Below are 16,135 nucleotides of genomic sequence, written 5' to 3' on the forward strand. Positions count from 1 at the left end.
TTGAAGTAAGAATCACTTACAAAACCCCCTTCCTGCCTGTCTAAAGCACTCAGAGCCCTTAATCTTCTCTTTCTTGTCCTGCTTTCCTTAGCCTTCTCAGAAGTTGCTCACAGAAAGCATTCCACTCCACTTTCTCTTGATGTAAATCAACACAGTCCTCCTTCTGGAGCCACTGGCTGAGACGGTGATAGCCACGCTATCTATAGGCTCCAGAAACAGTAGCAGTAGGTGGGCTATCCCGGGCTGTGCCACCAAGTGGTAGGTGGCAAGCCTGAACTCCACATTGCACCAGGTACTTTTCAGGGCCTGGCAGCTGAGCACACAGAGAATAGCTCTGCTGCTCTCTATGCTGGCAACTATGGCTTCCATCCTGTCCTGCCCAAGGCCAAAGTCTCTTGCTGGCAGACATAGTCTCAAGCCCTCAGCTATTGGAGGAGGCTTCTCCAGGGCAGGAGCCAGTCCTTCCAGCACCCAGGCTTGGTCCTGATCGCAGTAGGATATAAAGACATCATAATAGAATTGCCTTCTGGGGCCACACCCACATAATTTCCACCACCAGGCATGAAAATGATTCCAGAGGTGATGAAGCCAGTACCACTTGGGACAGCTAAGCAGTCCAAAGATGGACATCAGGAATACAAGTGTAAAGCTGGCGAGAAAGCCCTGAAACTCAGGATCACGTGTGCAGTGATCAGAAAGGAAGGAGAGCAATGGAATAGTCAGATGGAATAGTCTTGGAATAGTCAGAAGCATTTGCCATGCAGATGGATTTCTCTAGCCCATACACAAAGTTATTGGGAGCCCGTGTTGCCCAAGGACGCACCCAAGAGCTTTCATACTGCCAGTTGACGGCGACATTTGAGAAATAAACATATTGTGGCATCTGGGGGATTAGCTCTTGAAGGCTACTCTCCAACCCTAGAGATAATTCAGAGTTGAACAGCAGCAACTGGAGGTGACCCAAGTCCCTGAAGGTGGACATGGAGAGGTTCCAAAGATGCAGGTGGCTCATTGCCAGCACCTGTAACTGAGGCACTTCCTTCAGAAGTGTCTCCAGCTTCACTGAACCAAACTCAGAGGAAGTTTAGGTTCCCAGCTCCAGCACTCACAGCCTGGGCATGCCAGACAGACACATGTCCTCCATGTCCCCATTATCAGACCAGAAGTGCAAGTGTGTTCTAGGAGAGAAAGCTGTGGAAAAAATTTCTGGGGCCAACAGCTTGAGAAAATGTAGGCACTGACGCCTTTCAGAGTGAGGCAATGCAGGGACAGGAAATAAACGGTAGCATTGCTTGAATGCAATAGCACAGAGGAAGTTTGCAAGGTAAGGTTTTCCAAGAACAAAAACTGTTGATCGTCGGGGACTATGAACTCAATCCACGTTCTAGCCCACACCTCCAAGCTGAGCAGTGCTGGAGGCCAGGGAGGGCAAATGTGCAGTTTGAGGAGAGAACCCAGATTCAGACAGCTCAGCTTGTGGGGACCCTGGAGCTGCTTGCCTGGGATATACTCTAAATAGGTGCCTAGGGGGTTCAGTGAGGTGACGGCAGGGAGAAAAGAGAGCCAGCCTGGATTTGGAACCTTAATTTGGTTCCAACTCAGGTCTAGTGTCTTTAGCCACCTGAGTCCCTTAAGGCTTCCACTGGTTAAGTTGGAGAGGTTGTTGCCACCCAGCCTGAGTTCCTGAAGATGAGGACGAAAGGAGAAGGCCCCATATGGCAGATTATAGAGTTCATTGTAGGACAGATCGAGCACTCAGGTTTGAACGAACCAGCCCTTCTGGGAGCACCAAGGTTGAACCCAGGTTATTCATGGACAGGTTGAGCCTCTGAAACTGGGGAAGGGCACTCAGGAACCCAATGGGAAGTGATTGCAGGCCATTATCATGAAGGCTGAGGAGTTCTAGGGAACAGCAGCTTGCAAGGTCTGCATCCTCTATGTTTTGGATTTGATTCCTCCCAAGGTCAAGGGCACGAAGTGCAAAGTACCCTGTCACATTCCCAGGCAGTTTTGTCACACCTGTACCCACAAGAGAGAGGAAGTCCAGATGGAGCAGTCCTGAGTCTACGAGGCTGAATGAACTTAATGGGGTGCTATCCAATTTTAGGGAATGCAGCTGGAGGCCATGCAGGGCTCTGATACCTGCCTGGCTCAGCTGCAGGTTGGATGACAAATCCAGCACATCCAAAAAGGATGCCAATCATCTGGGGCTGGCTTTAGGAGAGGAAGCATGCAGAAGATGGAAGGACAGGAACCATTCCTTGGAGGCAAAGTGCTCCTCTATCCCAGGGTACTGCTCTCAGGGTCGGAGCCACATCTTTAACATTGCAGCAGGATGCGAAAAGGTGCAGTCCTGAGGCCAAGAATGTAGTAGGAGAGGTTAGCCAGTAGGGAGCTGTCTGCAACCGTGCAGTCAGGCGCAGTCCATGCCCAGCTCACTAAGTCATGGCTCATGAGAGCCAACAGTGATGGAGGTAGGACAGCAGAGAACAGAGGTTTTTCCATCCTTGGTACTGCTTCTAGGAAAAGAGAAAAGAGTAAGAATGTCAAATCCTACACTAATGGACAATCCCATCCCAGGGCTTCTGATATACATAACATCTATGGGATTTCTGGGACATATTGGAGAACCAGCTTATGACTTTGACAGTAATGAGACATTTGACTGAGTAGGGGACTCCATTTATACTCACTCACGATTGGCTGCATGTGGGTAGAGAGCTAGAGGAAACATAAACAGAGAAGGCAGAGAGAAGGCCCAGGTACTCTTAGCTTACAGGCAATTCCAGGAGAGAAGCTGATGATGTTTCCCAGTCTTCATGCTGGGGATAGACAGCTCAGATTCTTAAATTCTTTGGAGGCAATAAATTTACTTGTCCACTACACAGTGAATTGACAAAGGGGAAAAATATGATGATGTTACAAACAGAAAGTCATAAACATAGCTTTTCATTTCATCCTTATCCACATGACATATGGATCCAGTATTATTATCTTTATTTTACTCATAAGCAGAATAACAAAGAATCTAAATTACTTCCCAGGATCAAAGAAATAAAAAGTGGCAGCATTAGGATGAGTCAAATTTTTCTACTTCCAACGTGTGTTTCTACTAGAGAAGTCCTCAGGCAGGACAATGGAAACATTTCAAGTGAATTCCATTGTTGAGTTTATGGAAAATAGTCTTAAAAGCTAGTTTGGGCAAAATTTAAAGAAAGTGCATAACCAGAGTAAAGGCGTTGTTAAGCAGTGAAAGGAGCCATAAGGTCTTGCTGTGTTTGTTTTCAGAACTCACTGCTGGAGGTAAGGATTGCATAGCTCCTTTTCTCTCTGTTACTTATTTTTGTCCCACTGGCTTTTGTGAGATGAGGTCACCGCATGTCCCCCAATGGATGTAAAGAGGCGGAAGGGCTGAGTGGTGCTCTGTATACCTCATCAGGTGCAAGTGAAATGTATTTTCCTCCTGAGAGGTTTTGGGCTTCTCCAGTAACTCATGTCCTGGGGCAAAGAAGGATTTAATAATGAAGATCACAGACCTGTCTGTCTTTCCTTTGAATTACGATGAGGACAACAGACAGGCCTGAGTGATAACAAAGCTGGCTCTGCAGTACCAAAGCTGTCTTTCCTTGAGTAATATTCCTTCAACTCATAGAATCATCACAACTGTATGTGCCTCTGACTTCAGTGAAGAGTTCAAGGGGGCCTGAGGAGAAAGGGCCAAGATTTCATCACCGACATGATTCAGTGTCAGAGAGGATGGTATTCGGTGTACTGTATTCTTTCCGTGGCTCTTCCCTGGCAGTTTTGAAAGGCTGTTTCTCAAGCCTTGATATCTCACAGAGTATGCCTTGTTATTTTTGATCTCCCTCTCCACTGTACTATTTAGGGAGACTTCTGGGGCTGGAATAGATCTCAGACCAAACACACAGAATACATAAATTCTGAGCTGCAGAGCAGTCCTTTGTTCTCAGAGATGAGGTCTGATGCATCACTCTAAGATACCCTTTAATCACCCACAAAGTCGTACCTTGTGTGACTCGCTACAATTGGGGCAAACCTTAATCCAAATGTTTCCCTGGAGCTCAGCCTAGTCCTGCATATCTCCTGTCCACCGGCTTCCCCTGGAGAAAGGCAAGGTCTTTATGTAGGGACAAATCTTTTGCTTTGTTCCCCATCACTTTCATCTAACGATTGTTCCACCTTGTCCACAAGACTCCCCTGGCACAAGAGCAGCAGTGTATTTACCTTGGCGCAGAAGAGAAGGAGGTCAGTGGAGACAGAGCTGAAGTAGCTCAGCAAAGATTTCTTGTCTTCTCCTGTGGAAAGGGAGTCAAGACCTTCTCTCCCGTGATTCCTCCACCATGGCTCCAGCTGTGTTGTATATGAGTGTGACACTTCTCTTACTAGCTAAGGTGGGAAGGTCCAGGTAAGAGAACAGAGTGCTTTGTAAACCTCTTAGCATCTCCCTGAACGGCACCATTTTCTCTTCCTTTTTTCTACCAATGACTTTTTCTATTTTATGACTTCCTTTTTTCTTACTTAGTTTTGGAATTTCAGTTCTCATTTACTTTGTATCATATCCTACTGAAGTTTGAAAGAAGAGATTTCTCTTTTCTAGGTCAGTTTTCTTCTCTGAAATGAGTGACTCATCTCCAGCATTTCTACCTCCCTTCTCTCCATGCTCCCCAGAAGTCTTAATGCCAAGTTCATTTAAGACCAAAAGACTAAATAAAGAGGAACCTAAAAACTTACTGGAAGGCCCTCTTCCTTCCCACTGAGTTTTGAAGTACAGAGTAAAGGGAGAGGAGGAAAGACTTATTTCTGTGTAAATGGTAGAATCTTGTTTTCCAGAGCATATGGGCCATGGAAGAACTTCAGGGAAGGAAGCCATAAAACCAGAACTGGGTTGTGGTAATTTATCACTCCAGTGAAAGAAAGAGTACCAATTTTAGATCAATATGTTGACTAGAACATGTTCTGAATACTTTTTGTCCCTGCTTTTGCAATACCAATGCTACAAGTTTGATTTGGGAGACATGGAAGTAGTTCTCCCATCTCCGGTCTCAAGCATCTTAGGCTCTATAGTATCTCAAATTTTTTATTACATTTTTGTGTTCAAAACTTTTCTGTGCATTAAATTATTCCTCTTGCTGTTTTATTTGTATTTAAAGCCTTGCTTAAGAAGAGGATCCATCTCCTATTAGGAAACTTCTGAGAAGAAAAAGGGGCCACTTCTAACCTTCCACTGCTGTATTTATCTTCCTATTTTATGCTTGCTATGACTTCAATTTTATTCTAGAGACAGTGTGTTCATCTGAAAATCTTCAATGTCGCAGCCTCCCTTGTCAGTGACAGTCATCTTTGAAATATATGTTCAAGCAGTAACATAAAGTGGTACAGAGGTTTGCTTCTCTTTTGCTGTTTGAAGCTTCTGTTGCTGGCTTCAGAGAGCGAGATATCTTTGAGGAAGGAAACATATACTAAGAAAGATTTATTAAAAATAAATAGGAGCCTGGGTTCCTGCTAACATCCTGGAACTGTCTACCTCTGACTGCTATGGCTTGATTATCCCTAGAGGTGTTTCTAATTGGTGGTGGAGCTTTACAACCCACTGTAGATTAGATGAGATATACATTTGTGTCATAGAAAAATCAGATGCATATTAATATTAAAGATGAAACAAAGAATCTAACCTTACCGTGACTTCATAATTATGTAATATTATATAATGATTTTGTTTTCTGCCTGACTTTTCTACTCAATAACGTATTTAGCATATTGCATTTTTACATAAACATTCAAATGTAAACTGCTTCATTATTTTAAAACAACTCATTTGTTCTTTATTCCTTTCTGGGATTAAACCAACCTTGTGGTCTTTATGGCCATGGAGTCTTGAAAGCAGCTACATAGGACTCAGCTGTGGTTCCCAGGAGAAGGTCTACAGCTGGACAGAATTTTTTTTTTTTTTTTTGGTACCGGGGATCGAATTCTGGACCTTGCGCTTTTTCAGGCAGGCAGCGGTACCACTGAGCTAAATCTCTGGCTCATGGGCAGAATTCTTACTGAATTTAAGTCAGTGTAACTTGTTCCTTCACTTATAATATGTGACCTTAGACATATATTGGCTTTTCAAGTTTCATTATGAATTAAGTGTAAAAATATTTATCCTACTATGTGATAAAAATTGTAAAGATAAACTGAAAAACTATGTGAAAGTCTAAAGAGCTTTATAAATGGAAGACATCGAATCTGGGCCCATAATCCCAGCACTCTAGGAAACTGATGCAGGAGGCTGTCAACTGCCAAGGCCCTGAGTTCAATCCCCAGGACTGGATAAAAAATGACATTGATAATGTTGATAAAAACCAGTTCCAAACTATTACATAGGAGGTGGGTTTCTACTTCATTTATTCAACACAGCTACTCTCAGGCATAATAATGTTATTACTTCTATCTTAGCAATTAAAGAAAACTAGGTGGAAAGGTCAAATAATGTAGGTTTGAAACCACTCTATCTAATTTCAGAATCTTTGTACTTTTCCTATTTAACAGTGAAGATTGTGAATGCCATAGTCAGCCTGCCTTGGATCACACGCTGTTTTCTATTAAACAAGTTAGTCTTTGTGTTGGTTTCATCCTGAATAATTTTAAATTTAAATTTAAATTTTTGTTATATTTTAAAAATTAGGATATGTTTGAGATACATAATAACTACATTAATCTCAGGGAACTGGCCATCTTCATCATTTTTGCTCCCCACTTTGCCTCCCCGTCCCAAGATTCCATTTCCATTTCCAGTCTACGTGTCTCAGAAGTTGAGAGCTAAAATACTATGCACCTGACCTCTTTAGTTGTCATAAGTAGTAAATAAAGCGGAATACAGAAATGACTTACAACAGTGACTCCAAATGTTTATTTACTTAATGTTGCTAAAAGTGTGATAATTTTGCACATCTAAACACATTAAATTAATACATTCATACTCTCTGTTTCCTGGGAATATTGGTCCATGCATCCCAAGTCCTAATTTTTCAAGCAATCTTGAATGTAGATAATTTTTGGTTGTACAAAGAGAATTAATTTTAATTGAAGGTGCATTGGCTGTGTGATCAGCATAAACATTTAAACACAATGACTCATATTAGTAGTAGAAAATATCAGCTATTCTCTTACCCCTGAAAAAACCACCAACCAGCACAATCATTTTTAAATAATGTCACCACACTATCCTTGTTTGAAAGTCTAAATGTTCAGGAAAAAAATAAACCTTTTAATATTTGGGTCTAGTATTCATTTTGTCTCCTCCCCTCATGTTTGAGATGCAATTTCGCTTGAAAAAATATGATGTAGGGATAGTAGTGTAACTAATTTACTACTATGAAACAAGCTATGAACCAGGATAGTATCTGGAGTTCTAAGAATAAACGTTGAAAAGGTAATGGCTGTGCAAATATTTTAACTTAGTAACTCAAGGTAAGGAGTCTGAAATGATGGAAATACTTTCTGTCCTAACCACTTGTTCTTTTTGAGCTCTTTTTTGATCAGTCAGTCTCAGAAAGTTTAACATACACCTGGAAAGGAGTGTAGAGCTAAGAAATATTCCCAATAGATCACACAGGATGCATATGCCAGAGTTCTGATGAACAAGATTGTCTTCTTACATTTTCTACCTGGAATGTACATGCTAAAATTTACATATGTGTTCTTACATTTTGAACTGAGTAATCATCTCTTTCCCTCCAAATGTTTGTAAGACAAAAGCCCTAACATGAAAAGTGTTGTATGCACATAGTATTTGGGAAATATTCTTATGGCAAATCTTTATAAAGAACTTATTGAAATACTATTTTATAACAAAAGAATGGAAGTAAACATGTTGCCCCACAAAAAGATTGGTAGTAGATGGAAATAGGACGTTGGAATTTTCAGTAACCTTACCCTGGTTGCCTCAGTAGTAATTATGTAAGAGATCATTCTTATAGTTGTGTTATTCCTTTTTCTCCTAACCTTCTTTCTGAAAATTCCCTTTCTTATATCCTTTAGAAGCCATTTTCTAGCTCCTTGAAAGAAAGGCCCTACTTCTAGGAAAATGTTCACATCAACACATAAAAATTAAGACTCCATATCATACTTGTTCAGTAAGATATTATAGTTATTAACAGCAAAAATCACTCTAACTTTTGAAACAGAAAATGGATGTACTTTGATCTAAAATTGTGGGTTTGCAACAAAAAACTTTCCTATTATGAATCTCCAGCTATTATGATCCAAGTTGATAATTAAAAAATATTTTTTATTTATGATTACAAATTTTAGCAACAGTAGGCAGATTTGTTAGTCAGATAAAAGTATATCACTTATGAAATTTGTAAAATGATGAGGAAGCAAACTATTGCATATTTAAATATATACAAGATAATCAAAACGATTATATTTTCTTAATTTCATAACTACAGGAACATGGATATAAATATATTGCAATAAAATTAAAGGTAGCACAACAAATAATTATAAAGGCTTATTATGAAATCAGAATAAGTTCAATATTACAAATAAAACAGACATACAGTGATTGAATTCTAGATGCTTTTTTCCTTTAAAAATATTCCTTAATTTTTCACACTACTTCAATAACAAACATAATGAATTATTATTTGTTTTTTTTGAACTGTAGCAATTTATCATCAAATACAAATTTTACTCACCAAGTTTTAGAAGGAGATATTCTGTTATCCAAATGCAATTAAGTGACCCATTAAGCTTTTGGTGATACTTCACTTGGATTAAAACATTATGTGCTTAGAAGACTGAATTTCTGAACAGACTGACTAATATTGCCAAGCATGAAATTAGCAGGTGCCTTTTAGAGGTTTAGAAAGTGGTAATGAGAACATCATACACGTAGATGTCATTAAGCTACAATATTTTATGATCCACAGAAAGTTTGGTAAATTGCTTCAAAGGATTTATGAACTACGAATGACTACATCCTCAAAATAACAAAGCCACATGTGCTAAGAGCCACAATCAGAAAATACAAATTTTGCTTCTTTTATTTATCATCAACACATAAACAAAAAATGACCTATTTGTAACTTTATTTATCCCAGAACTATAAATTTGTTATCAGATGGAATGCAGACATTTTTGTCACAGATGAATCATTAAGAAACTATCTGAAAACCACCAAAATATGTACATTTTTTAGTCACTACACTCCCAAAGAACACCCACATGCTTCCACTTATCTATATAATTTTTTGACTTTAATTTTTTAAAGAACATTATAGATGCTTAATTTTATAGGATAATAGCATCAATATCATTAGAATCATATGTATAGATTTAAATAACTATATACTTTGATTGAACTTACTGGACTATTCTTAGAAATCATTGAATATGCCTCAGGCAATGTTGAGACTCCCTACAATTTTCCTCAGGGCTGCCTTTATCTCCTTGTTCCGGAGGCTGTAGATGAGAGGGTTGAAGAGAGGAGTCACCATAGCATAGAACAAAGTTGCAACTTTCTGCATCCCAGCAGAGTGTCCAAGGCTGGGGCTCACGTACATGACCATCAGAGAACCATAGAACAGTGATACCACAGCCAAATGGAACCCACAGGTGGAGAAGGCTTTATGTCTCCCAGTGGCTGAAGGCATATGCAGTACAGCTATTAGGACAAGAGCATAGGAGCTAAGAATAACAGAGATGTTACCAAAGATAACCAAGGAGCTTAGAGTGTAGCAAAGCAATTGAGTCCTTGGGGCAGAGGAACAAATCAATGCAAAGAGTGGCCCTGGATCACACACAATGTGGTCAATAACATATGGACCACAGAAAGGCATCTGAGACATGAGAGCAATAGGGGTTACAAACAACACAAACCCACAAATCCAACTGGTAATGACCAGTTTGCTACAAAAATTCTTAGTCATGATATTAGGGTAGTGCAAGGGACGGCAGATAGCCAGGTACCTATCAAAGGCCATGGCAGTCAAAAGGAAGCATTCAGATCCACCCAAAGAGAAAAAAAAATAGAATTGGAGGAAGCACCCAGCAAAGGAGATGGTTTTTTTCTCTGAGAGAAAGTTGATCAACATCTTGGGGCCTGTAGAAGAGACGTACCAGATTTCTAGAAAGGAGAAATTCCCCAGGAAGATGTACATGGGAGTGCGGAGTCGCTGGTCACACAACACGGCACAAACAATGGCCCCATTTCCTGTTACGGTGAGGGTATATGTTGTCATGAAGAGTGAGAAGAGGAGGACTTGTATTTTCCACTCACAAGAGAAACCTTGGAGAATAAATTCTCTCACATAAGGAGAGCTGGAATCTGGCTCAGATGCATTCATTGGATGAGTCTCCTGCAAGATCCAGGAACAGTTGTTACCCATTATGACTAATGTAAAATGTGTTCCTTTGGGAAAAATGAAGAGAATACAATGAACACAGGGTCAATTTTTTTTAGAGAGTCATCAGGAAGATGACAAATGTTATTCCCTTCTTGGCTATGTCGTTGAGTTTTAAACACAGTAGACAACTTTACACACAGAAACACACACACACACACACCCCACCAAACAAAACACATACATACACAATCCACCTAAGAAAGAAAGAGATAAAAAGAAACAATTTTTCTTGCTTCTAAATCCATCTCTTACTATACCACCACTACAGAACTGCATAAAGTTAAACTCATTTGTAAGCTTATTATGTTGGGACAGGTATAATGCATGGTAGTTTCTGGCCAGTATCTAACACAAATATAACCCTTTATAGCATTTAAGAAATGTATTTGTTTCTTTCCTTGAACTCCACTTATTTTGGAAGAGCCTCACAAAGGGAAGATTTAATTTGGCTATTTTTATGTCAATTAAATGTATTTACTTAGTATTTAAAAATGCATTTTACAGAAAGTTGATAGTAATTACTTGAAAGCCATTATTTTTAAATTTCTCTTGCTGATTTTTTATGTTTAATATCATAAAAATCACAATTCTATAATGTTACTTATCAATACTGACTTTTAATATTACATATCCTATTGAAAACACAGGTTTTATGTTTTTGCTTAATATTTCACTTTGATTGCATAGGCTTTTGTAGTCACTATCATATTGATGTAGTCAATATTATATTGGTTTACTCAGTATGTGAAGAAGTTCACAAGTCTAGACATAGAACTTTATTTTTGAATTTTTTTCCTTAAAATTTTGGGATTGATTTTTCTTATATATTCATGTAAAAGAAAAAAAATACTGTTAAACAACAAAACTTTCTTTTGTTATAGATAAATTTCCATGCATAGTTATATGAAAAAGATGTAAGGATCTACATTATGCAGAAGAAAAAAAATTTAACATACAGGGATGTGCATCCTGAAAGCCATGAAGTCATTTTGGGCACAAACACTGTATTTTTTAAAGAATCTTTTTCTCCAGTCTAGCCTCTACAGCAGTGCTGTAGCAGTACAATCAGGTGGAAGATAAGTTTGTGCTTCCTTTAGTAATATCTATCTCTTTTTAAATGTTATAAGCCAGGAGGGTTGATAAATCAATTTAAATAAATTATGGAATAAAAATGGATCAACACAGAGATGTCATGATCTTCAGCAGTGCCCCAGAGACAAAGCTATCATAGTCCTGACATGGACCAGATTTCTGAGTGACTTGTCTTATAAACACCATCCTGCTTCCATTAAGAATTCACTCTGTCATATTCCCTGGGACTTGGCCTCTGTAGCATTACAAGAGTACTTCTCTTCCAAGCCAACAGATCTTTAAATCATTAATGATTACATATTCTCTGAGGAACCGGTAGAGTAGGTACAACTTCTCTATAACTGTTTTGTCCACCTGCAATATGGATTTCAAAAAACTTTCAGAAGACTCAGGTTAAGAAAAACTAAGACAAGCTGTGTCACATATCATTCTGATGTAAAGTTGAGGAACACTTCAAATGTCCACATGTTGAAGGATAAAAACCCCAATGAGTAAAATACTGAGGTACTGACATTTTAGGATATTGAATAAATTTATAGAATTTAGAAATAAGTTAGAAATATGGCATGGTAGAACTACTCAGATATGCGAGGAAAGTAAAAGAAGCACCAATGGGTAAGTTCCTTGAGAGAGGAACTTGTAGCTTCCCAACTAATGTGAGAAAAGGATTTACTTCTACTGACTAGTGTCCCTTTCCTTTTTACCTTATGGCATGTGGGGTCCATATGGTATAACTAAAACATTCAGGCAGGAATGAATGCTTATACCAAGGAGTGTAAAATATTCACCATATCAGGAATGTATGTTTTAGAAACTTGGCTCTAAAGAGACTGCTTAAAATGACCAAAACATTCATGTTGAGAGACTAAGGAGGAAAAATACTATTCAGATATTTATTACCTCTTAGTCCTTTACTTTAGTCCCTACTAACTCCTAAAATGTAGTTTAGATGTTATCCAACTGCCCAAAAATTCTCAATATTTTCATTATTCACATATTCCCTACTTCTCCTTAATTTGACTTTAAATTATTTTTCTTATCTTTGATGTGACATGATATCTCACAATACTTCTGATTGGTATTTCTCTGACTTAATGAGGCTATGCATTTTTTCATACACTTGTTGACCTTTGTGTTCCTTCTTCTGGGAAATATTTATTCAGCTTTTTTGTCCATTTTTAAATTGGATTACAGTATTTGACTTTTTGCCATTGAATAGTTTGAATTCCTCATATATTTTGGAAATCAATCCTTTGAAAGATACATATTTTACAGGTATTTCTCTTATGTTTGATGTTGCATTTTCATTGCGTTGATATCACTCATACTTAAAATGAGACAGGCATAACTATTTTGTGAAGAGTCTTAGAATAGCAGGGAATTTGAATGTGTTTTTCCAACTCAATTTTCCCACTGCAGAAACCATGGGTGAATACTCTGTCTGTGGTGCTCTGCTGTCTTGGGCGAGGAGTAGTGTGATCAGAGAGAACCATTCCTTCTTCCCTGGGAACATGATTTTGTTCATATTTGCAGATATTTTTTCTGTAGCACTTTTAAGTATATTTTCTCAGTTTCTACTGCCCAGCAATCTCTCTCCTGAGAAAACTAGGGTTTGTTACTTTAAGGCAGCTTGTTTGCATGTGAAAAATTGTTTTCCTCTTGTTTTGAAAGTTCTCTTTGACTTTTGACAAGTATTTTATTTTATTTTTGCTGTACTGTGGATCAAAACCTGGGTCACTTTCATACTGACCTACATCCTATCTCTTTTTAATTTTGAAGACAGTATATAACCAATTTGCCTACACTGGCTTTCAACTTGCAAGCCTCCTGGCTCCTCCAATAAGTACCTGGGATTACAGGTGTGTGTCACTGTGTTGGGCTACTTTTGAAGATTTATGTTATTTTGGGCATTCATCTTACTTAATGTCCTTTGAATTCCTTCAACCTAGATGTCCATTTACTTTCCTAGTTTTTGAAAAATCAGCCTTTATTTATCTTTGAAAAAATAAAATTTCTAGTTCTTTGACTCTCTCTTTCCCTGAAACTCCCCTGGTACACCCCCCCACCCCACATGTGTGTGTGTGTGTGTGTGTGTGTGTGTATGCACACATATATATACATACATATGTGTATATATAATATATAATGTATATATAATATTTATAATATTCATATTATTAAATGGATTAAAATATTATAAATAAATTAAATGGGCTAATATATATATTGCTGGTGTCCTACAAGACGTTTAAGCTTTCTGCACTTTTTCATACTTTTTTTTCTTTTTTTTTGCTGCTATGGTTGAATTATTTGCAATTACCTATCTTCAAGTACACTCTTTCTTTTTGATGTAGTATGTGTTGAACTCCTCACAGCTTAGTTACTGTATTTTGCAGCTTCACCATTTATGAATGACACTTTAAGAATATTTCCTATGCCTTTGTTGTAGCTCTCATATTGTTCAGGAATTGTTGTAAGCACCTAGCTGCCAGATGTTTTGAATTTTCTGTAAGATAAATTGTACAACTCCATATCATTAAAGTTGGTTTCCTGAATACATATTGAAGATATACTCCTAAGTGAAATAAATAAGGCACACATGTGTAAATACTGAATAGTTTCTCTGGTGTGAATAATCTGCAATAATACATAAGATCCTAATAAGATTACTGACATCTAGAAATGGGAAGAAAGAGCTAAAGGTGTAGGGAAGGTGGGATGGGTAGGGGAAGGGTAATAAGGGAAAAGAAAAAAATGTGAGATAATGAAAAGATGGAAATAAAGTGTTTGTAGATGGCCAGGGGAGGAGGGGTGAAGGGCGGGCAGGGGTAAGGGGAAAAAAATGAGAATCAAGACGTCATGTAGAGCTACAAGATCCCAACAATGAATGTAACTGCACTGTATCCCTATAATGTACCAATAAACTCAATTAAAGCTGAAAAAAAAGTTGGTTTCCTGAGATTAATCTCATTTTTCTGTTTGGCAAAGTTTTGCTTGTTTCCTCATTTTTATCGACTCTATGTGATACCAAATCTCTAAGCAAAGCAAGAGTATTTCCTGTTATTTCTTTTTATTGATTGTTTTGGTATAAGTTAGATGTACATAGTAATCACATTCATCGTAGAGAGTCTGCACCTGGATGTGGCATAGAGTCATTTCTCTTTTTTCCCCTTTCCCTCTCCACCCAATCACTCCTCTTCTCCAGCTTATTTACAAAAGCTTTGTTTCCATTATATCCTTTTTTACTAATTTTTTTTCTTTTCATTTTCCCTTCCTTTCCACCTCATTCCTCCCTAGTTCCCCCTTTCCTTTCATATTTCATAAAATCTGTTATACATTTTGGTCTTTATTTACATTTTCAATTTCTCACAGTAGAGACAATGTGATAGTTACACGTGTGTCTGATTTATTTCACTTGAGTGTGTGGTTTCAAGGTGCATCCATTTACCTATATACGTTTCAAGTTTATCTTTCTTTATAGATGAATGTTACTCCATTGTATATAAAAATTTTTTCAATCCATTCATCAGTTAATGAACATTTGGGTTGTTTGTAAGATTTAGCTATTACAAACTGCGTCACTATAAACATGGGTGTGGTTGTAGTGCTGTGTTATGACGTTTTTAAAGTTTTGGGGAAGACACTCAGAAAGGGGAATAGCAGAGTTAAATGGGACCTCTTAGTTGGTTTTTTTTGGGGGGGAGTACTCAGAAACTCACGCTTGTGTGGCAGGCAGTGGATCTAATCTTGGTTTTTTAAGGAATTTTTTAAGAATAAATTTTTTAAGAATGTTTTCTCTAGTTCTGTGAGGTATGGTAATGGTATTTTGACTGGGATTACATTAAATCTGTGTAACAATTTTGGGAATATGGTCATTTTCCCAGTTTTAGTTCTTCTTATACACAAGCAAGGGATATGCTTTCATTTTCTGAAAACTTCTTCAATCTCCTTTTTTAGAATACTGTAATTTTCTTTTTCAAAAATTAATTTTATTGGCACATTTTAGGTATACAATATAATGATATTCATTATTGGAGATTTGTACCTTTATATAATGTGTCTTGATTCTTATTTTTCCCGCTTCCCCTACCCTTCCGTCAGGAAGTTTTTCTGATGTCACAGTTGCTGGCTTGATCTAGCAATGAATGCATTCTAAGAAACACGAAGAATCAGTATCTCCACAACCAACCATGTCTAGATGACAAGTGGCTCAGTTTCATGCTATTTATTTTTATTTTATTTTATTTTTTTAGTTTCATTCTATTTAGATGGATAATTCTCTGTTGTTGAAGTGGATTAACTATTCACTGCTTTCATATTCCTGCTTCTTGCACACCTCTTCTTGATAATCTACCTGTATCTAAATCCTTGCCTCTGATTCTTGTATTGGAGCAGATTAAATTAGGACACCATTACTTGTGTTAAAAGCAAATAATTATAAACCACCAACCACAGTACGATTTATTATTTAACAGTTAAATTTATTTTTATAAAGGAGACATTAGCACATTAAATTAATCATTTGCTGCCCCAGTTTATATATTCGGGCAATTAAAATATTAAGATTAGCATTAATGGAAGTCAGATTTTATTTTGAAGATGGCAGAAGGGCAATTATGAAAGAA

At 37.7% G+C, this 16,135-nt stretch overlaps 2 protein-coding genes across 2 annotated transcripts; both read right to left on the minus strand.

Moving 5' to 3' along the window:
* Positions 1-58: 58 nt before the first annotated feature.
* On the minus strand, positions 59-2,200 carry LOC104850446 (toll-like receptor 11; the record flags this gene model as incomplete). The annotated part of the gene is given in 5 exon segments (XM_010607426.2): positions 59-198; positions 201-711; positions 713-1,174; positions 1,177-1,756; positions 1,758-2,200. Coding segments are annotated over 5 exon segments (2,136 nt in total), but the record flags the coding sequence as incomplete, so codon positions are not given.
* A 119-nt stretch (positions 2,201-2,319) lies between these two features.
* On the minus strand, positions 2,320-10,358 carry LOC104850445 (olfactory receptor 11H12). The gene is made up of 3 exons (XM_019205033.2): positions 9,435-10,358; positions 5,420-5,480; positions 2,320-2,519 (listed from the first exon to the last, which is right to left on the minus strand). The coding sequence occupies exons 1-3, from the start codon at positions 10,356-10,358 to the stop codon at positions 2,320-2,322; spliced, it is 1,185 nt and encodes a 394-aa protein (XP_019060578.2).
* Between the last annotated feature and the right edge of the window lie 5,777 nt (positions 10,359-16,135).

Source organism: Fukomys damarensis, unplaced genomic scaffold (genome assembly GCF_012274545.1).
Source record: "Fukomys damarensis isolate Sample0158 unplaced genomic scaffold, DMR_v1.0_HiC HiC_scaffold_17, whole genome shotgun sequence".
Lineage (NCBI taxonomy): Eukaryota > Metazoa > Chordata > Mammalia > Rodentia > Bathyergidae > Fukomys > Fukomys damarensis.

What these genes read in the sequence shown, in the direction of transcription:
- LOC104850445 (XM_019205033.2), bottom strand. Translation starts at nt 10,358, where the DNA reads ATGAATGCATCTGAGCCAGATTCCAGCTCTCCTTATGTGAGAGAATTT. An exon ending in AGGCAGCCCTGAGGAAAATT is followed by an intron (nt 5,481 to 9,434) that starts GTAGGGAGTCTC and finishes AATCTTTCTTAG; the next exon opens with TATATGTTTCCTTCCTCAAA. An exon ending in AGCAACAGAAGCTTCAAACA is followed by an intron (nt 2,520 to 5,419) that starts GCAAAAGAGAAG and finishes CTCTTTTCCTAG; the next exon opens with AAGCAGTACCAAGGATGGAA.